This window comes from Portunus trituberculatus, chromosome 46, assembly GCF_017591435.1.
Source record: "Portunus trituberculatus isolate SZX2019 chromosome 46, ASM1759143v1, whole genome shotgun sequence".
In the NCBI taxonomy this organism is placed as follows: Eukaryota; Metazoa; Arthropoda; class Malacostraca; order Decapoda; family Portunidae; genus Portunus; species Portunus trituberculatus.
Window position 1 is genome coordinate 16,068,976 of NC_059300.1, and position 26,832 is coordinate 16,095,807.

Below are 26,832 nucleotides of genomic sequence, written 5' to 3' on the forward strand. Positions count from 1 at the left end.
AACATGTGCTGTAGGTCAGTGTGTCACCAACTTCCACGATGGATGGTGAGAGAAAGTGATTCCACGGTGTCTGATTCCGTCACCTCTCCCGCGTGCCTTACTTCTACACCTCGGGTCTCTCGTCATGTTGCGGGGAGACAACTTTTGAATGAGAGTGGTATTGAAAGGGCATTGGAATTAACAGTTTCTACAATACTAGAAAGCGAAGATAGCGATGTTCTTGGCTCTGATACGTACCACCATCACCAGAGAGAGAGAAAGAGAGAGAGAGAGAGAGAGAGAGAGAGAGAGAGAGAGATGATACAAGGGGTCCGTTTTCTATCGCTGTAGCCAAGGCCGCTGGCGCCAATCGGATGCAAGGCCACGTACACCGATTATACCACCTCATTGAACCTGTGTTATTTTGGTAACCATAGCATCTAGAGACTTCTGGTTTTTTGCATTGCAAAGAGAAAGAGTTGCTTGTGGGCAGAACACCATTTGTACTCACTCGTTTCTTGAATTTCCAATTGTAATCAGTATGTAAATAGAGGCTATTTTGTGCATTTCTTGCCAAACTTCCCGAGTTAGCGCGAGCGAAAAACCAAACGTCCCTGAATTTTAGGGGTTAACCCTTAAAGTATGGTGATCGTTTCGGAACGATTGTAGCGTCGCGTGCAGAGAGGTGGGGATCGTTCCGGTAATCATGGTTTTTCTGCGCTAAACGTTTGAATCTCTCCCCCTCACTATTGGTCCTGGGGCAAGTGGAGGTATTTAGCATCTTTTCTTGCTCGCCTGCTTGAGCCTTGAGACATATGTTCCCTCACAATAAATCATCTTTTCCCATTTCAAGGCGACATCTGGCAACCCCATGACCCGGAGGGAGGAAACGGTACTCCAAGTGATGTTATGTCAGTGTTATTCGGTAATGACATTGAGGAGTAATGAAAATGAAGACAGTTATTTTTTTTATTGAGACAGAAGAAAGTGAAGACTCCAGTAGTGATTCTGATAGTGATCTGGGAGACAGAGACCAACCCTCACAGCGATGTTCATAAGCCTCCTCACGTAGCCTATTCCTCTCGAGCAATGCGCTGGTGTGTGTCACCCATGGTTGCCTTTACAAGACTGCTTGTTGGCCAAGTCATGTGAATCCCATTGCTAATATGAGTTGCCAGATTCCAATTATTATAGAAATCCACAATACTTGTAATATGTGATTTCTTTTTCATTTCTTGTTTTACAAATCATTTCATATATCTGAGTTCGCATTTTCTTGACATGAAAGTGCAAAAGTTCCTACTTTTACATCAAATTCAAATGCCCAAAAAGAGAGAGAGAGAGAGAGAGAGAGAGAGAGAGAGAGAGAGAGAGAGAGAGAGAGAGAGAGAGAGAGAGAGCGTGCGCAGTGTTATCGGAGCTTGGGGGTATTTCTTAGCGCGGGTTCTGCCATGAATTTTTTTATATGCAATAACTTTGCTCTCAGAGGTCTTAACATGTTAAAAACTACATCGTTGTATTCAGAATAACACAGAGAAATATGTTTTTATAAGGAAAAAATTATTTTTAGCATTTTTGACAAGTGTGATTTTTTCCCCATTGTAACAGACTGAAAGTAAATCAACCCCCCCGTACTTTAAGGGTTAAATACCAACCAAATATAGATTTAATATAAGATAAATACAATGTTCATTGTATGCATGATATAAATGAACTATATTTCCCAAAATAACAACTTAATCCGGAAAACTCGGGACGCATCGATAGATATTCATCACGCAAGGCTCGGGGCACGTCCATAGGCGTTTAGGCTTTTTACGGCTATATTTTGGTTATTTTCTTCCCATTTTCTTTGCTTGTGAGCTGGCAACACTCATCAGGAGTAAACATATGCTCTATGTCACTTTGTCACCAACGATGGATGGTGGGAGCGACAGTGATTTCACTGTGTCTGATTCCACCACCTCTCCCGCGTACCTTACTTCTATACCTCGGGTCTCTCACCACGTTACGGGGAGACAACTTTTGAATGAAAGTGGTATCAGAACAGGTGACAGGAGAGAGAGAGAGAGAGAGAGAGAGAGAGAGAGAGAGAGAGAGAGAGAGAGATGATACAAGGGGCCTGTTTTCTATCGCTCTAGCCAAGGCCGCTGAACCCGATCAGACGCAAGGCCACATAAACCGATGATACCACCTCATTCAACCTGTGATATTTTGGTAACCATGACATCTTGAGACTTCTATTTTTTTGCATTGCAAAGAGGAAGAGTTGCTTGTGGGCAGAACACCATTTGTACTCAGTCATTTATTGAATTTCTAAGTGTAATCAGTATGTGAATACTGGCTATTTTGTGTGTTTGTCACCAAACTTTTACTTTTGGGACCCATGATCACAGGGTTTTGAGTTCACAAAACTTAAGAAAAAATACACACTGCCGAGGAGCACAGTCACATACATGCACAAAGGATGAACAACGATACACAACGCGGTCTGAATGTTCGGGTGGATGTGGATAGCCAAGTGATCCCTGCGCCACCTACCGATGGCTATTTGAATCTTAAAAGTATCTTCGTATTTCAAGGCGTAAATTATGTGAAATTTTTCGTTGTATATAAAAAAATTGTATGTTGGGGTGATCGTATCTCGAGGTATTACTGTATTATGAAATTTTATTTAACAGTTTTATTTGAGAAGTGTTCAATTCCATGAAAATTTTGATATCTCGTGGTTTAACTATGCCCTCTCTAATGCTTATTCCTTACAAGTCACTACCATCTCTCCTTGTACACACAACTTTCTCTTCTCTTTTCTCTTTTTTGACCATCTTCAAAGCTTTCCAATAAGATCTTTTTATAATGTATGATGCACTTTGGAGTTCTCTGATACTGATTTTATTTCTTTGTTGTTCTGTTTAGATTCGAATACAATGGACAGCCCCTTAGGCACGGAGCCACGGCAGCGAGGTCCCCTGGTGAGTGCTGTGAAGCGGCAGCATGAAGTAACAATGGGTCAGGAAGGGCTTGGTGACTGTGAGGGCTCAGAAACAGAAGAAGGAAATATGACACCTGCCACACCAAAGAGGCGGAGGCGAGGACCCAGGGCAAGGGCAAGCAATGATCCAGATGATGATGATTCCTCCAGGAAGGGCATGGGTCAGGGCACTTGCTCAGGACGGCGGCGACGGCGGCATTCTTCATCACGTGGAGGTAAGGAAAATAAATTTTTGATGTTGATTATGAACTTATCATCCTTATCAGATATTCTTCCTCACACAGCAAAGGAACAGCTAGACCATGAACACTCCATCAGAGGAGAAGAGATGAATATGTCTAATTGCATGTCATTTGAACACTAAAATGCCATCAACAGAGAACAGTGTTAATAAAATGGAGAAATATGAGAATAGAAAACAAAACTGTTGTAAAAGAAAAGAACCCCCTGTTTTTCTTATAGAAAATAATAGTAATCCATTCACATATGGATGTATTTATCCAACTATCCTATTTAATTATTGTTTATTGTCATTTATGAAAGCAGCTTTAGTACATGGCAGTGCAATGATAAATGTAGCTTTAGTAGTCAATTCGTTGTATATTTTGATTCATCTATATTGGGTTTGTTTGAAGGCCTACAAGTTGATGATGACACCGAAACAAGTGGGTTGTCAGCACTATCCTTGGCCTGCAGTGCTGCTAGACGCTCCAGATATAACTTCTGCCAGGAATTAGGTTAGTATATGTCCATTTGTATCTTAGAAATTTCAAGTTTATTTTGCATGTGCATTATCACTTCTCTTACTGTGCTTATCATTTAGTGTTTCGGTTTGTATTCAGGAAGAAACCAATCACAAAGGCAGCTATGAGCAACAGTGCTGCAGATTGAGTGATTCCCCGTGTCCTCTCTTCCCGGTTCCCTTTGTGGTCTCATTTATACAATTGAGCAGCTGCAGCCTGCCCTCTAAAGACAACTTCTACTACTTCCTACACTACACTACAACACCTTACACTTTTACACTCTCTTCAAATCAAAATTTAATAATGGCTTCACCACGCCCTGCCTCGGAGTCCCCCTCTGGGGAGGGGACCATAAATGTCCCCAGGTCGGACTGCCCCTCTGCTGTCGACCTTGGGTGTCTTGACACTTCATCTAATACTTTCACTATCAATTTCTGCAACATTCGTGGCCTTCGTTCTAATTTTCAATCTGTGGAACACCACCTCTCCTCTACTAAACCTCATCTTCTCTTCCTAACGAAACACAGTTGTCTGTGACTACTGACAGCAGCCCTTTTCTGTTCCCTCCTACTTGCTCTATCCTCATTTTCAATCCAAAGCTGGATGTTGCGCATACGTGCGTAACGACACCACTTGCTCTCGTGCCCACAATCTTGAATCTTCAGAATTTTCTACCATCTGGCTAAGACTTCAATGTCACTCTCTAACTAAATTCATCTGTGCTGTATACCTCTCACCTAATTCCTCTGACTATGTAAAATTCTTTGACTATTTGACTTCCAAGGTGGAGCACATCTTATCTCACTTTCCTTTTGCTGAGATCTCCATTTTAGGGATTTCAATGTTCACCACCAGCTTTGGCTTTCATCTTCTTTCACTGACCAACCTGGTGAACAAACCTTCAACTTTGCTATCCTTCATGACCTAGAGCAGCTAGTGAAGTTCCCTACCCGTATTCCTGACCGCCTTGGAGACACGCCCAACATTCTTGATCTTTTCCTAACCTCCAACCCTTCTGCTTACTCTGTTAAACTTTCCTCTCCGTTGGGCTCCTCCGACCACAATCTAATTTCCGTTACCAGTTCTATCACTCCAGTGCAGCCTCAGGACCCGCCTAAGCGGAGGTGCTTCTGGCATTTTAACTCTGCTAAGTGGGAGGAACTAAGGCAGTACTATTCTGATTTCCTTGGGATGATTATTGTTTTCATGTCAGAGATCCTTCTCTTTGTGCCGAGCGCATAACAGAGGTGATTATCTCTGGCATGGAGCTATACATTCCTCATACTTTCTCTAACCCTAAAGCTAAAAAGCCTTGGTTTAACTCTGCTTGTTCTCGTGCTGTCAATGATAGAGAGGCGGCTCACAAACGGTTCCGTAGCCATCCAACTGCTGAAACTCATGCCCTATATATTTCTGCCCGTAATCATGCCAAATCTATTCTCCAACTTACTAAAAACTCTTTCATCAATAGAAAATGTCAAAGTCTTTCCAATTCTAACTCCTCTCGAGATTTCTGGCATCTAGCCAATAATATCTCTAACAACTTTACTTCTTCGTCTTTCCCTCCTTTACTTCATCCAGATGGCTCTACAGCTGTCTCTTCTTTTCTAAAGCTGAACTCTTCGCTCAAACCTTTGCTACCAACTCAACTTTGGATGATTCTGGGCATATTCCTCCTACTCCTCCACCCTCTGACTACTTCATCCCTAAAATTAAAATTCTTTATAAAGACGTTTTCCTGGCCCTCTCTGGCCTTGATTCTCGGAAGGCTTACGGTCCGGATGGAGTCCCTCCTGTTGTTCTCAAAACTGTGCTTCCGAACTCGCTCACTGCCTGGTCAAACTCTTTCATCTGTGTCTCTACTTCTATTTATCCTTCTTGCTGGAAGTTTGCTCACATTCAACCTGTCCCTAAAAAGGTGACCACTCCAATCCTTCTAACTACCGCCCTATAGCTTTGATTTCCTGCCTTTCTAAAGCCTTTGAGTCTATCCTTAATAGGAAGATAATGAGGCATCTATCAGCTCACAACCTTCTCTCTGATTGCCAGTATGGTTTCCGTAAAGGCAGATCTACTGGTGATCTTCTTACTTTCCTAACTGAATCTTGGTCATCCTCTTTTAGGGACTTCGGTGAAACCTTTGCTGTCGGCCTTGACATATCGAAAGCCTTCGATAGAGTCTGGCACAAATCTTTAATTTCTAAACTACCCTCCTACGGATTCTATCCTTCTCTCTGTACCTTCATCTCCAGTTTCCTTTCCGATCGTTCTATTGCTGCTGTAGTAGACGGTCACTGTTCTTCCCTAAAACTATCAACAGTGGTGTTCCACAGGGTTCTGTCCTATCACCCACTCTCTTTCTATTATTCATCAATGATCTCCTAAATCTGACTCAATGCCCTATCCACTCCTATGCTGATGATACCACCCTGCATTATTCAACAGCGTTCAACAGACGCCCAACCCAACAACAATTAAATGACTCAAGGCGAGATGCTATAGGACGCCTAACTTCTGATCTTTCACTTGTTTCTGATTGGGGCAGAGAAAACCTGGTTTTGTTCAATGCCTCAAAAACTCAATTTCTACAACTATCTACTCGACATAACCTTCCAGACAACTATCCTCTCTTCTTCAATAACACTCAACTTCCCCTCTCCTCTACATTAAACACACTCGGTCTATCCTTCACTAAAAATCTAAACTGGAAATTTCACATCTCTACTCTTGCTAAATCAGCTTCCAAGAAGTTAGGTGTCCTATGGCGTCTTCGTCCATTTTTCTCTCCCTCCCAGCTGCTTGCTCTGTACAAGGGCCTTATCCGCCCGTGTATGGAGTATGGCTCTCATGTCTGGGGATCCACACACAGCTTTACTAAACAAGGTGGAATCTAAAGCTTTTCGTCTTATCAACTCTTCTCCTCTAACTGACTGTCTTGATTCTTTAAGTCACCGCCGCAATGTTGCATCTTTATCTGTCTTCTACCGCTGTTTTCATGCTGTCTGCTCTTCTGAACTTGCTAACTGCATGCCTTCCCCTCCTGCGGCCTCGCTGCACAAGACTCTCTACTTCTTCTCATCCCTATTCTGTCCATCTTCCTAATGCAAGAGTTAACCAGTATCTTCACTCCTTCATTCCCTACACTGGTAAACTCTGGAACTCTCTACCTGTGTCTGTATTTCCACCTGCCTATGACTTAAACTCTTTCAAAAGAGGAGTGTCAAGACACCTCTTACGTTAACTGGACCCTCCTTTTAGATTTTTTTTGTTTTTTCTCTTTCTACTTTCTTCTTAACAGGGCCTGGCAACCAGCGGGATTTTTTTTTTTCCAACACTTTGTTTGCCCTTGGCCAGTGCCCTTGTAATGTAAAAAAAAAAAAAAAAAAAAAAAAAACATCTTTAATAAGCCAAACGTTTCAACATTTTTCTCATGTCATCTTCAGTGGTCTAGAAAACGATAAAACAAATATAAGTATAAAAGAACAAAGTTAAAATACTAAGAAAAATACAAAGGCAAACATTTACACAATATTAAGTGGGTATGCTGAGAGAGTATTGTTGAGGGATGGCTTTAGTTGGGAAATATATAAGGACTCCAATATTCTTAAATTGTTTCTATTACAGGTGGCGAGGATACGAAAATGATTGAGATTGGGTTGAACCTTAAGGTTCAACCCAATCTCTCGAAAGATAAGCTACATGCGTCCCGCTTGTGTCTAATATTAGCAAATGTCACTCTCTCTCTCTCTCTCTCTCTCTCTCTCTCTCTCTCTCTCTCTCTCTCTCTCTCTCTCTCTCTCTCTCTCTCTCTCTCTCTCTCTCTCTCCGAAGAGAGAAGTGTCCACTTTCCTCTTCGAAGGCGACATAGTGATTAAAAAATAGCAGCATAATACACAAAGACGACAAGTATGACAAGCTTGCACAAATTTCCCGCGCTCGGGCGTGCGGCACTACCACCTGTATATCATACAAGCGGGCTTTTTTAACATCCGGCGCGAAGGGGTTAACCCTTAAATGGAAACGTCCAATTTCGCTTATGCTAATTGTGTCATGACTCCATTTGGACCCACTGCAAAAATATTGAAAAATCAAATAATATATATACAGGTAACTCGATTTACGCGATAGATGCGTTCCAAGAGGCATCACGTATATCAAAATTTGTGTAAAACAAACATGTACCGTATTTTACGGCTTACAAGATGCACTTTTTTTCCTAAAAAATACCCTGAAAAATACTAGTGTGTCTTCCAAGATGAATGTTGTATTGTAAGGCAGCATCCAACCTCAAGTGAGCTTGAACACTTGACAGATAGCAACCTGGATTTGTATGTTGAGTCATTACATTATGATGTTAGGTTAAGTACCATTTAATTTAGCCTTTTATATTATGTAAACTCAGTACTTAGGTGTTACAAGTATTTCCAATATCATAATCCTTCCTGCAGCCTACTCAGCGTGTGGAGAAAATGGGCCGCTCCCTCGTCTCATTGCAACACACACATACATGCACACGAACGCACAGACATCATGCCAGGTGCCTTTATACCTTTATTAATAGAACATCCAAGTGGCTTACTCATTCAAGCAAGAGTCAAAATTCCACTTGGGAATTGTATTCACATTGATAAAGCCTATGAAGCACGACTGCAAAATAAAATAAATACAAACTGCAGCGCTGACGTGTTCGGTTTTGGCGATCAGACAAGTGATTCCGTAATGTAAACAACAGGTCCAAAACATGCCGTCGCCCGCCACTAAAACAAGAAGAGATGGACTGTTTCACTGTGTATATGTATTTACCTAAGGTGTTTTAATTTACATAGTTTTAAATTTATGGTGAGTGCTCCAGCAAATTTGTAATGAGTGGTGAAACAATAGTGTCTTGCAGGGTCCTTGCTTCTTATGTTTTTGTGTTCAGTGGTCGGGTATATGGTGAATCCGTTCTTGTATGAGAATGACTTTTTTTCTATGAAATTTCTTTCAAATATTAGGGTGCATCTTCCAAGATGCAGCGTCTTGCAAGCTGTAAAATACGGTAATTCTCATAAGAATAGATAATAGGGGTGATATGTACAAAATACTCTATTTGGCTAAATTAACATGTTTATATTATTTACCGTTCTAAATACTAGAAGTGTATTTAAAGTAAAGGGAAAAGCAAGAAATAATAAGAGAAAGCAAAAAATAATAAGAGAAAACAACAAAACAAAGAATAGGTAAACAAAACACTCACTGCGCCACTGCCTTCACAACTCACACCACAATCAGTCACCATCTTCCTCTGAGCTTTACCACTTTATCAAAAATCCACTTATCAAAAATAACCCCACATGCAGAAGAAGATGAAGGACGTTTTGGGGCCATCTTGGTGAATTATAGGCAGATTGAAGAGATTCCGTCTGTACTCAGTGCTGGTAGACTGCACATGAGGCACGAGAAGAGTGGGAGCTGGATCCAAGATTCTTTAACAACATCGAAGCAACCTCCTGCCGCGAAATGGCATCCATGAATGCTTGGGGGGACGGTAACAAGGATGCTATGAGGTTGCTCTCAGGTTGCTGGTAACACCTCCTCTTCAGGTGGTGTTACTGTCTTATATATGCATTTATGTTCACAAAACAACATTTCTATTAGCTTTTTACAAACCTTGCCTCCAAGGAAGGATTGTTTTATAATGCATAAAGTGAAATCTTACATGGAATACCAAAAAATAAAGCAGAGATGAGATCGCCCACAGACGAGGCAGAGACTCGCGGCGACTCAGCTGCTGCTTCTTCTTCTTGTGACTTTTAGCTTGCGTGCTGTCTTTCACCATGATATTTATGTTTCCACTTCTCTATTGCCTGCTATGATGGATATCATATCTTAGTATTCATATATGCTCATGCCATGAGGATAACCTCGACTCTGTGGCACTGAGTGATAGTGAATTACTAATGAAATACTGCAATATTTCACTGGTATGACTGTGTCAAACTAGCTATTGCTCCGTGAGACTGATTCGAGGCCAATTACCAGTATAGTTCATCAATGCCAGCTGCAACTACATGGGCATGTGGCACGCTACCCGGAAGCCGATCCTGCATATCGGGTTGTCTCCGAAAGGGATGTAGGAGGCCAAGGAGACACCCACAGAACTCATGGCTGCAGCAAGTCAATGCCTCATGCTGGGAGTTACTTGGAACGGGAAGGGAGCCTGCATGGAGACTTGCAAGGCGTAACCGCCTGGAGTGGCGCCTTAGGGTGGGTGAGGCAACACCCCGCCCTGGCGTATGCCCCTGTAATTGATTGATTAAATGAGTTTAACAGTACCCTCAGCCAACAGCAGCTGTATATTCTCATCAGACAATCTGCAAGGATGCAACATGTCAAATTTACCAATGAGAAAAACCAGAAGAAACAATAGTAATAACTATTACATGCATGTAGAATGAGAGAATAACTGTAACAGGATTCTTGTCAAATCCCATGGAATATATTTAACGTGAGTTAGAGATACTAAGGCCTTGTATATCACATGTACAGGCCTGTAAACAATGTCTCCTCCCTTACGTATGTTCATGTGTTAATATTTTATAAACTGACCTTGTGGGTCCCCCTGACGTCACAGCCTTTACTTAGGAAGGAAGGAGCCAGCAAGGAGTGCGTCTGTCATCCTCTAGATCTAATGACCAACTGACACTCGACTCTGACCCATAGACTTTGGAGCCAGGTGCACATGAAAAACAGTGCTCTTTTTCAAAACCACTAACTTGTGATTCTGGGTCGAGTCACGTTCCTGTTTAAGGGTTAAGCACAATTGAAAACATAAAATATTGCTAATAAAATGCATAAATTTGTTTTCCAACTGCTTATGTTCTGTTATCTTTCCACTTAAGACCCAGACTTGGATGCCACCAAGAGGATAGCAGTGCTTCAGTCCAGGATCCAAGAATTGAAGAGAACCTACATGCAAGTCAAGACTGAGTTGGCCTCTGTTGAGCGGAGGCGGAAGAAACTTCGTAGAAAAGAACGTGAAAGTAAGATGGTTTTGTTCCTTGTATATTTAACGTTTGTTTATAGGTATTCATTCTCTTTGTATTGTATGATTGATTTTCAGAATTTTCTTATTGCTGATGGGAGAAGAGTCAGCTGTCCTTGTGTCAGGCATATTGTAATGTTACTTTTTTATCTTCATTGTTTATTTTCTTTGTTCTTTTACATAATACAGTCATAATCAGTGAGGAAATATGAGAGATGAAATATTTAAGTATACTGTTTTTGCATCTTTTGCAAAGTTGCCAACTTTGTAGTTTTTTGTTTTATATAATTATTTCTCTTCCCCTAAATATATAACATTTGATTGTTTGGAAATGAGGCAAAAAATTGCATGACCTGCTACTGTATGAAGGTTGGCTATTCCTTTGTGATGGTCAAGGTAAATGATGTACAACTTCTAAATATCTGCTTCCTTTTTTTTCTTGCAGAGGACACAAAGCCAGAGCTCACGTAACACGAGGTGAGGGGACAGGTCTGCCCCAATCATCTGTGATTTACTGTGCTCAGTGGCATTGGTAAGAAATGAGAAGAGTATAAGGAAGGATCTCAGTAGTTTCCTGTAAGACATTGGTTGGTAATGTATTATTAGCCTCTAAGGTGACATTTTAAACTCATGTTTTAAGAGTCATTGTGAGTTTTTAATGTTAGAACAGTTGACTCAATACACATTTTACCTGAGTTGAACTTGTAGAGCAACTGTGTCTTTGGGAGAAAACTATCAGGCCATAAGGAGTGCCTTGGTACATGTTATGGGTTCTTGTAGGCTGGGGAGTCGGGAGGGTAAGCTTTAATGCCTGTGTGCTGTGGGCGTTGTGTCGTGTTCGGTGATCTGTAACCTCAGATGGCAGAGAAAAATATTCAGAGTTGTTGTACAGTCCTTGTATTACTTTGTAAATAGACATGCATTCAAGTGATATTTGCAGTACTTTTTTATTGTTATTTTTTATAGTGTAAGTAATACCAGTTCATTTTGGTGTTGTAAGATTAACTTTATAAAGTTAATGCCTTTGTAAGAATATGTACATAGTGAGTAAGGTACATAAGGATGAAAGGACTGAGTGAGAAAATTATCTATTTCACCAGAAAGTATTTATGAAAATTTGTAATATTTTTTATACAGAATTTTTTTACTGTATCTTCCTTATTCATAAAGTAGGAAAGATGTTTCCTGTGAAGTACAACTTGTGCACGCGTGGGTCCTTGCATGAGCCAAGTCAAGTCTCGCATTTTGATTTTTTAACTGTTAACTACAAATACATCAGATATATATTTATCAGCTGTAATTTGACTAGTTGATTGCCAAACCACATTTCAGAACATCAACTTTTTATGAAAAATTTATAGCCCAATTGATTCCCTTCCTCCACTAACTTTATAGAACAGTATCATATTTAACTAGAAGGAACAGTGTTGACCATCAACCAATCAGAATACAGCTTTATGATTGCCAATGTTACCTGATGCCCAAGGATTGGATGGGAAGGGAGAAATATAAGACAGGAGTTGGATCTCATATTCCTCTGGGCAAGAGCCAGGCAGGTGTATTCTTAAACCACTCGAGTGACATAGCTTTAGGGTTACCACTACAGAGTAATTGACTTGATATACTTAAGGCATAGATAGGAACATTGCTTCACTAAACTTACTTTACTACTACTACTACTACTACTACTACTACTTGTGTCTTCTTATCTGTAAGCATTGCCAGTGCTTCTCTCTTTTTATACATATATGCATAAAACTTTCAAAGACTCATAACATGCCCATCAAGAAGGTTCATTCACTATTGGCTCTGTGTATTGCTCTGCCTTCTTGTGCTCAAGTGGTGCTTTCAGACTCCAGCCACTGTCATATAGATCTGAATACTGCATTTTTTTAAGGTCATCTTGACAAAGTGGCTGCATTTGTTTGTTCATCTGTCTGTCTTTATCTGTCTGTTAATCTATCTTTCTATCTTGTCTGTTTGTTCTGTCAGTTGTGTAAGTATCCCAGATGACTAACTACCTAGGAGTTATAATTAATACTACAGTCACTATTGTTCTGTTATGTGAAGTGTTTGTTAAACATTTTAATTATGGATTTTGTTAGTTTACTACATACAAATGTGTATACACACACACACACACACACACACACACACACACACACACACACACACACACACGTCATCATGATATCCAGATTTTAGGTGGTTACACCAGAGATGCACTTGGGTGGTAATGTGGGCCCTAATATGGGTACCACTATAAATAAAATTGCGTGCAGCACTAATTGATGGTAGTTGAATAGCGCTGCCCACATATACTCTTCAAGTATGCCTACAGGTGCTATAGGCCATAGCATAAAACACACACACACACACACACACACACACACGAGTGTAGTGGTTAGCACACTCAGCTAACAACCGAAAGGGTCCGGGTCTTGGAAAGCGGCGAGGCAAATGGGCAAGCCTCTTAATGTGTAGCCCCTGTTCACCTAGCAGTAAAGAGGTACGGGATGTAACTTGAGGAGTTGTGGCCTCGCATTCCTGGTGTGTGGAGTGTGTTGTGGTCTGAGTCCTACCCGAAGATCGGTCTATGAGCTCTGAGCTTGCTCCGTAATGGGAAAGGCTGGCTGGGTGACCAGCAGAGGACTGTGGTGAATTACACACACACACACACACACACACACACACACACACACACACACACACACACACACACACACACACACACACACACACACACACACACACACACACACACACACAGTTATTCCTGTAATTCATGTTGAGGCTCATACTGTTGCTTTAAATAGCTCAAGATAGTTTCCAGAACAACAGACATTTGAGTTTTGGCTGAAGAGACAGATTACTCATGTGATTAGATGTGAATTAATGGCAGACAAAATATTCGTCACCAACCAGACAGCCTTACCAGCAGCAAGCCAATGTTATGAAGACTGAAGCACACAAGGCAGCTTAAGTGGGTGACAGACACATGTTAACTGCTGTACAGCCTTATATTGTTACACAAGAATTCTTAAATACATGTTTTATGTTCAAATGAAAGTGACATTATTATTGTAACATCCTTGACATGCCAGTGTATATTTCAGTCCCCTGAATTTGTAACTTTGACCTTCGCTTTTATGTATTGCAGGAAATTAAATGCGATAGAAACTTAAGATATAATTTGATACATGTAGACTTTATATATATATATATATATATATATATATATATATATATATATATATATATATATATATATATATATATATATATAGGCGTGCATTATTCTTTTTATAAAGTGTATTTTGTATTTTCCGCAAAATACAAAATATGCTTTATAAAAAATAATGCATGCCTCGATGTCAACATTAATAGTATATATATATATATATATATATATATATATATATATATATATATATATATATATATATATATATATATTAGTGGGAACTCAATATTCGAACTTAATTGGTTCCTAATGGCCGTTCGAGTATTAAAAAGTTTGACTATTGATACCTATAAATCAGGTAATTCGTTCCAGCCATTGCCAAACCCAAGTTTAGAAAAAAGCAACGGTTTAATTTTGCAGTTGCCACTAGCATCGGCGCACAGAAGCAGGGTTGGCCTGTCTTTCATGGGCTTGTGTCCTGGCAAACACTTCTCTTCTTTTGTTATATAGATCATGTTTGGGAGTTTTTTTTTCACAATTGAAGATCTGTTGTGGGCTTAAGCGCTCCTTATCCACAAATTTCTTAAATTTAGCCACAAATTACTCAGTGGCAACTTTGTCAGCACTTGTGGGGTAGCCGTGACTCACAACAGAATGAATTCCAGTTCTCTTCTTGAAATTCACAAACCACCCTATTCTTGCTTTTAAAAAATATCATTGTAGTCAGTTATAGTATCAGAAATATGATCACAAGTCAGCAGCCTAGCCTTCGCACAAATTATGCCCTCTGACAAAGAATCACTAGCCATCTGCCTTTGGTTTATCCAATCAACAAGTTTTCTTTTCTTCCACTGCCTCAGGTCGCTTGAATTGCCTTTTCACACCAATAGCCACATCAGCTCTTAATGAGCTCTGTCTTATTCAGTATTGTGGCTACTGTAGATTTAGCCATGCAGTACTCAGCTGCAAGACCGGTTATTATTCCTTTTTTTTTTTTTTTTTATCAATAATCTCCTTTTTCCTTTTGATGGTTGTCACTACATTCTTCCTTGTAAGTTTATTCTCACCACTAACATGCCTCTTCGGTGCCATTGTAAGCTTTTAAATGCAAATAAAACCAAAAAAAGAAAGAAAAAATCCAGAGAGAAAGCGCAGAACATTGTTATTCTTACGACAGTGAAGGATCAACTGGCTGCGATGGACCGATGGGGCACGTGGGGCGGCAGGAAGGAAGAAAGCGCAGGACAATGTTATTCTTACGACAGCAAAGGATCAACTGGCTGCAGTGGACTGGTGGGGCATGTGGGGCGGCGGAAAGGATGAAAGCGCAGGACAATGTTATTCCTATGACAGCGAAGGATCAACTGGCTGCGGTGGACCTGTGGGGCGCGTGCAGTGCTTCCATGAGTTGATGAAATCTTACCCTAGATTTTTGTCGATTTTACCCTAGATTCGAGTGTTTTACCCTAGATTGTCGAAGTTGCCCATTAATTGTTGATTAATGCACCCTTATCATACATAAGTTTAAATATTGGCCCCCTCACCCCGAAACACACACTACAGCCACTACTGCGGCTGCTCTGTGTGGACTCGTCATCGCAAGTGACTGACTGTGTGAAGTGTGATCTAACCGTCCGAAGGTCCAAAACGTAATCACACAAGCCCAGGCTGCCGTAATCACAGTTTGGCACTGCCACGACTGCCTTCGGTCCTCCCTTCTGCAAGACACGGTCCATGATGCAGTCCCCGCCAACGAGACTCCACCCACCGACATGGCCGCCGCATTGGCCGCCCTCAGAGCGCGAACCAGGCTTCTGCAACACGTCCCCCGCCGTCACCGCCACCGCGTTGCTTCGGATCTCGCCAGTGCCATTACAGCCGCCCTTGAGCAGGGCACTCCCCTCACTTGGTGGCGCCTATTTTCCTATATGTTCCAAAGCCCCCTCGCCGAACCTGCCAACCCACCCCATTCCACTGAGCCAGCTCCCCAGTACAACCCTAGTGAAGCTAATGACGCCAGCACCATCACCTTCTCTCGACGTGTCCAAAAAATGTGCCGACGGAGACATTCGCGCTGCCCTCCGTCTCTTAACGACCTCTGACACCTTCATCTCCCCCAGTGAGCAAACTGCCGATGCTCTCCGCGCCAAACATCCCCCTGCTGAAGCTGATGAGGAGCCTCCTGAGATGCCGGACCCTGACCAGCACCGCCTCACCATCACCGAGTCCGACGTTATGGCTGCCATCAAGTCGTCCGCCCCAGGCTCTGCTGCTGGCCTAGATGGATTACGACCCCTCCATCTGATGCAGCTGGTGGCTAGATTCACTGCTGAGGCGGGGCAACGGCTTCTCCGCGCTTTGACCGAGCTCTGCAACGCTGCTATCGCTGGAGAACTTCCCGCCCACGCGACGCAAACATTTTACAGTGCAAGCCTCACTGCCATCAGAAAAAAGGACGGTGGCATCCGACCCATTGCGGTGGGGTCCATTTACCGAAGGTTAGCATCCAAGATTTTGGCCAAACGCATGTCTTCCGCCCTTGCCCCTGAACTACAGCCTGTCCAGCTTGGCGTCGGCGTGCGCATGGGTTGTGAGGCCGCTGTCCACGCCGTGCGTGATCACTCTGATGCGCACACCGGCTCGCCAGGCCACATCATCGTGAAGCTAGACCTCACCAACGCTTTCAACACTGTCCACAGGTCAGCAGTACTCCGTGAGGTTGTCCGCCGCTTTCCTTCTGCTGCTCCTCTAGTGTCTCAAGCCTACTCTCAGCCCTCGCCCTCCACTTTGGCCCTACTCGCCTCTGGTCTTGCCGTGGCGTGCAACAGGGCGACCCCCTGGGCCCCATACTTTTCGCTCTCGCCCTAGACACAGCAATACGACACCTCCGTTCACCCCTCAACCTCTGGTTTCTGGACGACGGCACACTAGCTGGGCCCAAAGATGTTGTTGCTGCAGACCTGCATAGTTTGATACCATCACTGCAGGACCTGGGCCTCACCTTAAATGAGAGCAAGTGTGAGGTAATCCATCTCGATGATCCAGGTAACACAAACACTCCAGACATGGGCCACGCAGTACCCATGGTGGATAGCGTCGCCGACAAGGCCGCCAATCCCGGCCCCAGCAACGTCGCTGAGACCCTCGCCAACAACGCCGAGAACCCTGGCCCTCACACGGACGATCCCCTTCCCACTGCCCTCCGCACATCACTCACACGTCTGTCTATACTGGGCTCCCCTATCCACGCCCATAGCAGCGACGAGGCCCTTGGAAAAATCAAGAACACAACAAGACTCCTTATTGACAGAACATCCAACATTGGCAGCCACGCTGCCCTCTTTTTCTTGTCGAGGTACGCAGCGGTACCGAGGGCCACATACCTACTACGCTCAGCACCTGTCCATGCAGCCAGCGAATCATTAAGAGAGATCGACGAGTTGATGCGGCATGCAATATCTCAGTGCTGCAACGTCCAGCTTGACAGCGATTCTTCTTGGACACAAGCCTCCTTGCCACTCCGTTACGGGGCTTGGGTGTGAGACGGTTGATAGATGTAGCACTGCCAGCTTACATCGCTTCATTAGAGGCCTCCAGGGACCTGGTCTGTACCATCAACCGCCGCCCCAACGGCGACAGACTGGATCGCTTGGACTCTGCTGTAGCGATTTTTCGTAACACCCAGTGCCCAGACCTGAACGCAGAGCTGGGGCTTCGGCAAAGGACCCTTGACGGTGCAGCCTCGCAACACCGCCTTGATGACCTCCTCAGCCATGCCAACCAGGTCGACCGCGCTCGGCTCCTCGCTGCCACAGCACCGCACAGCGGAGCCTGGCTCTCTGCTATCCCCGTAGAGAGTCTCGGCCTCCTCCTCCCGATGATGCTGTACGAATAAATGTTGCATTGAGGCTGGGCCTGCGGGTTCAACAGCCTCACCGCTGCCGCTGTGGAGCCTTAACAGACGCCCTAGGCCACCACAGTTTGTCCTGCCAGCGGAATCCCGGACGCCTGCCACGCCATGCTGCTCTCAACGACGTGGTGTACCGCGCCCTGGCTGCCGCTGGGATAGTGGCCACCCTTGAACCCCGAGGCCTGGATCGTGGGGACGGACGCCGCCCAGACGGCATTACAGTCTTTCCTTCAGACGAGGCAAGATGTTGATGTGGGATGCCACCTGCGTAAACACCTTCTGCAGCACCCACATTAATGACTGTGCCTTGGCTGCTGGGGCAGCGGCTCGCGCCGCCGAACATCGCAAGCGCCATCGCTACGAGGACCTGGCCCGGAGGTATGATTTCTCACCGCTTGCTGTGGAGACTAGCGGTGTGCTCGGGCCAGACTTCAGCGACTTACTGGATGATATTGGTAGAAGAATCACCCAACGCAGCGGGGAGTCTCGAGAGACAGGTTGGCTGCGGCAACGCATCAGCCTTGCCGTAGCGCTGGGCAACGCAGCTGCCATCTGCGGGCCCCATTAGTTGCCGAAAGGCCCACTATGAATCATGTTTTGTACCAATATGTATAAATAGTAAAGTTGTTTTGCCTGAGTGAATGCCTATGTATGTGCTTGTACGCGTACGCGTAGTAGATGGGTGAGTGGAGACTGGGGAGAAAGGGGATGGGGTGGGGGGGTGAAGGGATGATACAAGTCACGGGGATGATTGTGTACATGAATCGAACATGAAAGAGAACCAGTCTGCCACCAGATTGGCACCTTTCCAAGCACACCTTTCCATAGGACGGCAGATTACCCTAAAATTACCCTAGTTTATGCATTACCCTAAACACTACCATAAGAAGGGTTCAATTACCCTAGTTTAGGGTATTTTACCCTAAAATGGAAGCACTGGCAACACCTGACAAACGGTGCACCGAGGTGTTTCGAACTCCGCGTCGATACTCACTGACTCACTGTACCTCCAGTGCTTCCATGAGTTGATGAAATCTTACCCTAGATTCGAGTGTTTTACCCTAGATTGTCGAAGTTGCCCATTAATTGTTGATTAATGCACTCATCATACATAAGTTTAAATATTGCCCCCCCCACACCCCCCAAACACACACACAGGACTACACACTACAACCACTACTGCGGCTGCTCTGTGTGGACTCGTCTTCGCAAGTGACTGAATCTGTGTGAACTGTGATCTAACCGTCCGAAGGTCCAAAACGTGTACGCGTAATAGACGGGTGAGTGGAGACTGGGGAGAAAGGGGATGGGGTGGGGGGGTGAAGGGATGATACAAGTCACGGGGATGATTGTGTACATGAATCGAACATGAAAGAGAACCAGCCTGCCACCAGATTGGCACCATTCCAAGCACACCTATCCATAGGACGGCAGATTACCCTAAAATTACCCTAGTTTATGCATTACCCTAAACACTACCCTAAGAAGGGTTCAATTACCCTAGTTTAGGGTATTTTACCTTAAAATGGAAGCACTGGGCGCGTGGGGCGGCGGGAATGATGAGGCCTTTTTTGTTTATAGCCACGTGGACGGATGTTCGACTATTAGGTATTTTTTCGAGTATTAAGTCGAACTTTTGTGTTCGACTATTGAAAAGTTTGACTATTTAGACGTTCGAGTATTGAGTCTCCACTATCTCTCTCTCTCTCTCTCTCTCTCTCTCTCTCTCTCTCTCTCTCTCTCTCTCTCTCTCTCTCTATATATATATATATATATATATATATATATATATATATATATATATATATATATATATATACGTATACAGTAAGTATTCATTATACGGTAGTTCTTTATACGGTAAATTCACAGTTACGGTATTTGGAAATTACTACCCTCGATTCGAGATACGGTAAGAAAATTCACAGATACGGTGTCATCCGAGAAAACCTAGAGTGGGGGAGCAGGGGTGATGACGTCATCCACGCCACACCTCCCCGCCACTCACAGTACTAACTAACTTCACCACCCTTGGAGCCTGTCATCTCTTCCCCTCTCCAGCCCCCAGCCCCTTTTTTTTTTTTTTTTTTACTGCATTACACATTACTTATATGCATTACTAATTAGATGAATAAATTGAATATTGAAGGGTCTATTGTAAGCACAAATATATTCATAACTATTATGGCAAACATTTAAAGCCGGCGACGGTTAGATCACAGTTCACACAGAGTCAGTCACTTGCGATGACGAGTCCACACAGAGCAGCCGCAGTAGCGGCGAACCATGCAGCAACTGGTAAAGGGCACAGATGGGTCTGGCAAGCTCACTTTCAGAGAATGGTGGAAGTCGTATAACATCAAGCACGCCTTAGATAACATTAAGTTATCTTGGAAAGAAGTGAGGACGTCTACCATGAACTTGGCGTGGAATAAAATAAAGTATGGCCAGAATGTGCTTATGACTTTCCAGGTTTCGCTGAAGACGACATCGGTGCGATCAGAAATGACAGTAAATCTGTGCCATAGGGCTGGCTTTGATGAAGCTGATGATGATGATGTTCAAGATCTTTTGCAAAGCCATGCTGAACCTCTCTCAAATGATGAACTTATAGAGCTAAACAAGGCATCACAGGAGGCAGAAAAAGAGGGAGACGAGGAAGAAGAACCTGTGTGTGGCCTGGACATAAAAACTCTTAGAAAATGTCTCAGTGGTATCAAAAAAAGCTCTGGAAACCCTGAAGGAACGTGACTCAAATTCTGCCTGGAGTAGCAAAGTGGCTCATGACGTAGAGAAAAGTGTCTAGATTTATCAAGAAATCTATGATGAAAAAAACAAGAAAAAAACAAACAGTATGACGACATCTTATCCTCGTCTGCCACTCAGTGGAAGATGAGTAAGGGCTGAAATCCGTACCTTTCCTTAGCCTCTGGAGGGACATCATCTGATAGAATACATGGCGAGTGAAAGGTAAATAAAAACACTTAATTTATTTCTTTTCCTTAGCCTCTGGAGGGACATCATCTGATAGAATACATGGCGAGTGAAAGGTAAATAAAAACACTTAATTTATTTCTTTTGCGCAGTACTTTACTTTTTTTTTTTAATGACTATTTTCATGTACAGTAACACTCTGCTTAACAAACGTTCGTTTAACGAATTTCCGGTTTAACGTACTATATAAAGTTAGACCAAAAATCCGCATAAGTACAACCACATCCGTTTTAGCGAATTCTCTGGGTTTGAGTTTGCCGGGTGAGGGAATGAACGCGGTAGTTTCGCTGTAATAGGAGCGTTCGCGTTAGGTGAATGCTTAGTACATACCACCAGAATCTTCATTTCAGATTCGAAAAAAAAAATCACTGCGGGTAATCATATAGAATCCCTTTCTGCTAGTGTTTTCATTGATTAAGATAAGGAAATAATTCGATTATACATTTTTCGTTAAAAAATCATAGATTGAGTTTCCATCAAGAATTTCAACCAAAGCTTGTGACGATCCATCAAATACATATTATTTGAATGAAGGCTAAGAAATGCACGTATCTTACCGTATACATATAGTTTCCTTGATTTTTAAATGTATTTAAAAGCACTATGAAGTACTCTTACACGAATTAAAAAAAAAAGTGTATTGAAATATTATGTTGTTGTCTGCAGTACGACACTTTCGACGACCAAAACAAACACGGGTGTTTGGCTGCTCCTCAGACCTCCAAGTAGTGGCTAGCCAGCTTTCTTTTTATCATAACGAGGACACTCAAGTATGGAGAAGGACATAAAGAAGTGGACGGTGGCTAGTCTCAAGCACTACTTGAAGGCACGGGCAATACCACACTCGGGATATTTAAAAGATGCCCTTGTGCACATGGTGGAGAAGGCTACTAACAACCCGCAGCTGACCAGCATCACAGAAGATAATGATGGAGAAGAAACCAACATAAGGAGGAGGACAGTAGAAGTAAATGGGACGTGCATAACTTTTCCTGATCCATATACACTGACTGAATGGGACACTAATCTCATAACATTACCACCTGTGACATCAGCACAATGCCTCAAATATCTATTCTCCAAAATGAGGTGGACATCAGAACGTGCTATAGCGTATGAGAAGGAGAGAGGATACCAACTATTTCTGGATAAGCATGTTACTGATGTCATTCTGAAGCATGGGTTTTTGAGGGTCGACCGGTCAACTCGAGTCCTTCTTTATGGTCCTTCGGTGATTTCGGCGGATCACGATTCGGAAATAAAGTATTGTTTCTCTGTTTTATTACACAAACAATTTCTAAACAACGTAAATGAAATATAAATTAACATAAAGTTTACATGAATCAAATGCATTACTTTTTGTCGAAAAGAAACGCTTACGGATTAAGTTAAGAATATAATGCAAAACTACTGGTACGGCTAATGGCGTTTTCGGCGATTTGGTGCACCGCATTGGTTCGTACGCCTGGCAGGGTGTTTTCAGAATAAAGAAACCACTCTCAGTAGAAATATAATACATGTCAATTATTGTATCTCTTATTTTCTTGTATTATTGCTACATAGACTACTCACTATTAATGCATCCCCCAATTTTTTACGTTCCTTATAATGATGTGGGAAGCAAATACGTGTACTATGGATTTCACTTTATATATGGCATATTAGTGCATCACATGCGTTTTGATATATATAAACTACTTTTGAGTTATTTAATATGTTATAAAATTGGTTTCTTGACTAAGATATTGCATCATACGTAGTATTAATTAAATGAAAAGTAAATAGCTACCCATGATGCCCGCAAAAGAAAACGGAAAATGACTCATTGGTAACTGAATCGCCTTAACGCGAACGCTCCTATTGACTGGCTCCCCGCCTCTGTCTCTAGCGCTCCTGGAGCTGGATCCAAGATTCTTTAACAACGTCAGAGGAACCTCTTACAGCGAAATGGCATCCATGAATGCTTGGAGAGACGGTGACAAGGTTGCTTTCAGGCTGCTCTGAGGTTGCTGGGAACACCACCTCTGGAGGTGGTGTTACTGTCTTATATATGCATTTATGTTCACAAAACAACATTTCTATTACAAACCTTGCCCCCAAAAAAGGATTGTTTTGTAATGCATAAAGTGAAATCTTACATGGAATACCAAAAAATAAAGCAGAGATTAGATGAGCCACAGACGAAGCGGGAGACTTGCCGCGATTCGGACGCTTCTTCTTCTTGTGACCCTTTTAGCCTGCGTGTTGTCTTTCCCCATGATATTTGTTTACATTCCTGTATTGCCTGCTATAATGGATATCATATCTTAGTATTCATATAGGCTCATGCCACGAGGATAACCTCGACTCCGTGGCAGTGAGTGATAGTGAATTACTAATGAAATGCCGCGGTATTTCATTAATAATTCACTGTCACTCAGTGCCACGGAGTCGAGGTTACCCTCATGGCATGAGCGTATATGAATACTAAGATATGATATCCATTATAGCAGGCAATAGAGGAGTGGAAACAAATATCACGGAGAAAGACAACACGCAGGATAAAAGGGTCACACGAAGAAGAAGAAGCGGCCGAATCGCCGCAAGTCTCCCGCTTCGTCTGTGGCTCATCTCATCTCTGCTTTATTTTTTGGTATTCCATGTAAGATTTCACTTTATGCATAACAAAACAATCCTTTCTTGGGGGCAAGGTTTGCAAAAAGCTAATAGAAATATTGTTTTGTGAACATAAATGCGAGAATGTGAGAGAATTTGCACGTAGCTCCTCTAACTTCCAATGACTCATATGACATCATAAAAGTAGTGGTAAACCGGTTGCCCAATATGCTGCCAAACATATATATAATTTTTTTTCTTTTAACCCATATGGTATGTTGGGGACCAGCCCAGAACGCATCCTCCCCCTATTTCCATTATATCCTACGGGAAAATTACGTCCGCTTAACGAATTTTTGCTCTATGAACAGTTTTGACACCCCCTGTCCTGTTCGTTAAGCGGAGTATTACTGTATTTTAATTTCTGTATGGGTGACTTTTGACGTGCTGGAACGCATTCCCTACTATTACATGTTATAATGGGTTCGGTATATGGTAATTTTGATTTACGTTAAGGTTTTCAGGAACGCATATGTACCGTATAACGAGGACTTACTGTGTGTATATATATATATATATATATATATATATATATATATATATATATATATATATATATATACTCGTATATATATACACAAGCAACCCCCGCTTAACGAAGGGGTTACGTTCTTAAAAACCCTTTGTTAAGCGAAACTTCGTTAAGTGAACCGATTATAACAAGTTTAACCCCTGATTTGAACTTCCATTGAGAGTAAACAAAGCGAGAGTGCATCATAGTACAATGAAAGGTTTAATGAAAGTAAAAATTATGAATTTAAACATTTAGGCAGTTTAATTTGTCATTATAATGTACACTAGTGTATATATGTACGTAACTTTATAATGTTGATGATCTTAAATTTATGAAGGGAGGGAGAGTGAAACGGGAAAGACACTAACCGGCAACCTGTTGAATGTAAACAAAGGGCGCATCATTGTATCACATACAAAACTTATGTACCACATTTCCACAAGGCTTTCCATTTTATCCATTGTAGTCACGAGTTCAGGTGGTTCTTTTAGCTTGCAAGGAAGATACGGTCTCACCAGCCTTCTTAATAGAGTCTGTTGACTTGAAAGAAGTAGAGACAGATGGAGTCAAGATGGTGGCAAGCAATGCTATTAGTTTTCTTGCCTCTCATGTCTGTGAATGATATCCAGCTTCACTTCGAGAGTAAGAGATTTCCTGGTCTTCTTAGCAACTCGAGGCGACATTGCAGGGCGTTTTGGTGGTAAAGTGAGCGAGGGAAGATGAGCTGCAGCTGACGCTGTTATTGTTTTAAACAGGGACAGTGAGTGGTGCACGTTTTGTCCACTAGAGGCGCTGGTGTATTCAAAAGCCTGTCGGCTTGCGTGATACGGCAGGGCTTTCAAACTTGGAAAAAAGTTACCTGGATAAAACTTCGTTAAAGTGAGGTTGGTGTTCGTTAAACGAGCAGATGGTAGTAAAATGAAACCTTCGTTGTAGCGAAATTTCGTTGTGTGAACCTTCGGCGGGGGTCGCCTGTATATATACAGTAAAAGTCCTGAAATCCGGAAATCATGGGGGTTCAGGCATTCCGGATTCTAGGATTTTCCGGATTGTAAGATAGTAAGGTTGAAAGTAAGATTAGAATCTTGAGGGTACTATGTAACCCCAACTAAACTAATCCCAACTTGCTATATCTTTGTAGTACTGTCATAACATCTTACAGGGATTGTTACTACCACCAGTCCACTGTGTACTTCCTCACCACACCACACAAGATTTACGTAGGCTTTTTTTTTTTTTTCTTGAAGATTTGTCAGACTATGGGGTGAGTGGCATGGGCCTTTCCAGGCATTATGGCGGCCCATATGTGATGATTGCTCTTTTCCTACTAGTGAACTTGCATTTGTGTAGGTAATTTCACTATTTTACGTAGGCTATTCCACCATCCACATATACTGAGAAGTTTGAGTGATTGTACTGTACTGTACCCCACATAATATGTATACTGTCCACAATACTTATGTCACACTTTATAAAATAATTTTAAGCACAACGTAAAACATTTACTGATGTCTGATAAAGGGAAACAAAAAGAAAGGAAGGCCTCCAACATCATACGCCAGCCAATCACGTCACCGGCGTCGAGCGTACACCAGCTGGACCACCCATGGAGATAACTGGACTCCGCAACACACACACACACGCACGCACGCACGCACATCACCTACAGAAACATAAAACACCACTTATAATACCTCCAAATATTATTGTCTTACGAGTTTGTGTTAAACTCAATAGCATTATATCCACAATGATGAAAAACATAGTTGTGGAATTTTCGTATCAATTTTCCGGATTATAAGGATTTCCGGATTATAAGGTTTGGACTTTTACTGTATATACAAACGTGCATATGTCTACATATATGTATAAATATATCTACATATATACACGTGTGTATATACAGTGATATACATGTATATATCTACATATATATATATATATATATATATATATATATATATATATATATATATATATATATATATATATATATATATGCATATGTCTACATATATGCGTAAATATAACTACATAACGTAAGATGGGGGTGGTGTACCTCCTCGCTAGAGATATACTGGAAGAGATAGAGGGTGAAAAATAGAAAATAAGTAAGATAAGGAAAGTAGCCGGGCGGAGGTCCGGCTTGCTGTGGTAAAGTGATGAGCGTCACAGGGCAGTGCTGAGTGTTGGGTGGAAACCGGAGAGTCCGAGGGAAAACCACCCACACTGCTGTGGGAGATGCGATTGAGATGTGGGGGGTTACATGTACCACATAATGATATACATAGTTGTAAACAGCTTAATTACACTTATAAAAAAGGTTAGTTAGTTAATTATATTAGTGTCACATAATAATATACATAGTTGTAAACAGCTTAATTACACTTATAAAAAGGTTAGTTAGTTAAATATATTAGTGAACATTAGATATATATGTTGGTGAGTCTGTACAAATGATGTGTGTGTTTATTGTCTGCGGCACTTAGAAATGTGTCTTGTCCTGTTCGCTAGTCACTTTGTTTATCGTTCACTTCGTGTACGTCTGACTACGGTCAGCACTTTCTTTCCTCCTTGTCACAGTCCGTCCTGTGCGGCTCACGGCAGCAGCTTGGTGACCATCGGTGCGGTGCAGTGCCTTCCAGCCCTCCGGAGCTGGCCGGGTTGGGGTGGGGGCTGCCTCCTACATCAGTCCCGGTTCACTTAGCGCTAGTGCCGCGGCCAAACCTGGCAGCGCTGGTCCGGGAAGGCCTGGGTGACGAGCGAGCGACCGCAGCGACGTGTCCTTCGGTGTGGTGCAGTGCCTTCCAACACTCCGGAGCTGGCCGGGTTGGGGG

The 26,832-nt window shown here is 42.5% G+C and overlaps 1 protein-coding gene across 1 annotated transcript in view; it reads left to right on the forward strand.

Moving 5' to 3' along the window:
* LOC123519807 (serine-rich adhesin for platelets-like) overlaps window positions 1–13,071 on the forward strand; it is a 108,901-nt gene extending 95,830 nt beyond the window's left edge. The window contains exons 19-22 of the mRNA XM_045281325.1: window positions 2,896–3,186; window positions 3,607–3,708; window positions 10,596–10,736; window positions 11,184–13,071. Coding sequence (XP_045137260.1) covers window positions 2,896–3,186; window positions 3,607–3,708; window positions 10,596–10,736; window positions 11,184–11,209 — 560 coding nt within the window. The 3' untranslated portion in view covers window positions 11,210–13,071. The remainder of the gene's footprint in view (window positions 1–2,895; window positions 3,187–3,606; window positions 3,709–10,595; window positions 10,737–11,183) is intronic.
* The last annotated feature ends 13,761 nt before the right edge of the window (window positions 13,072–26,832 follow it).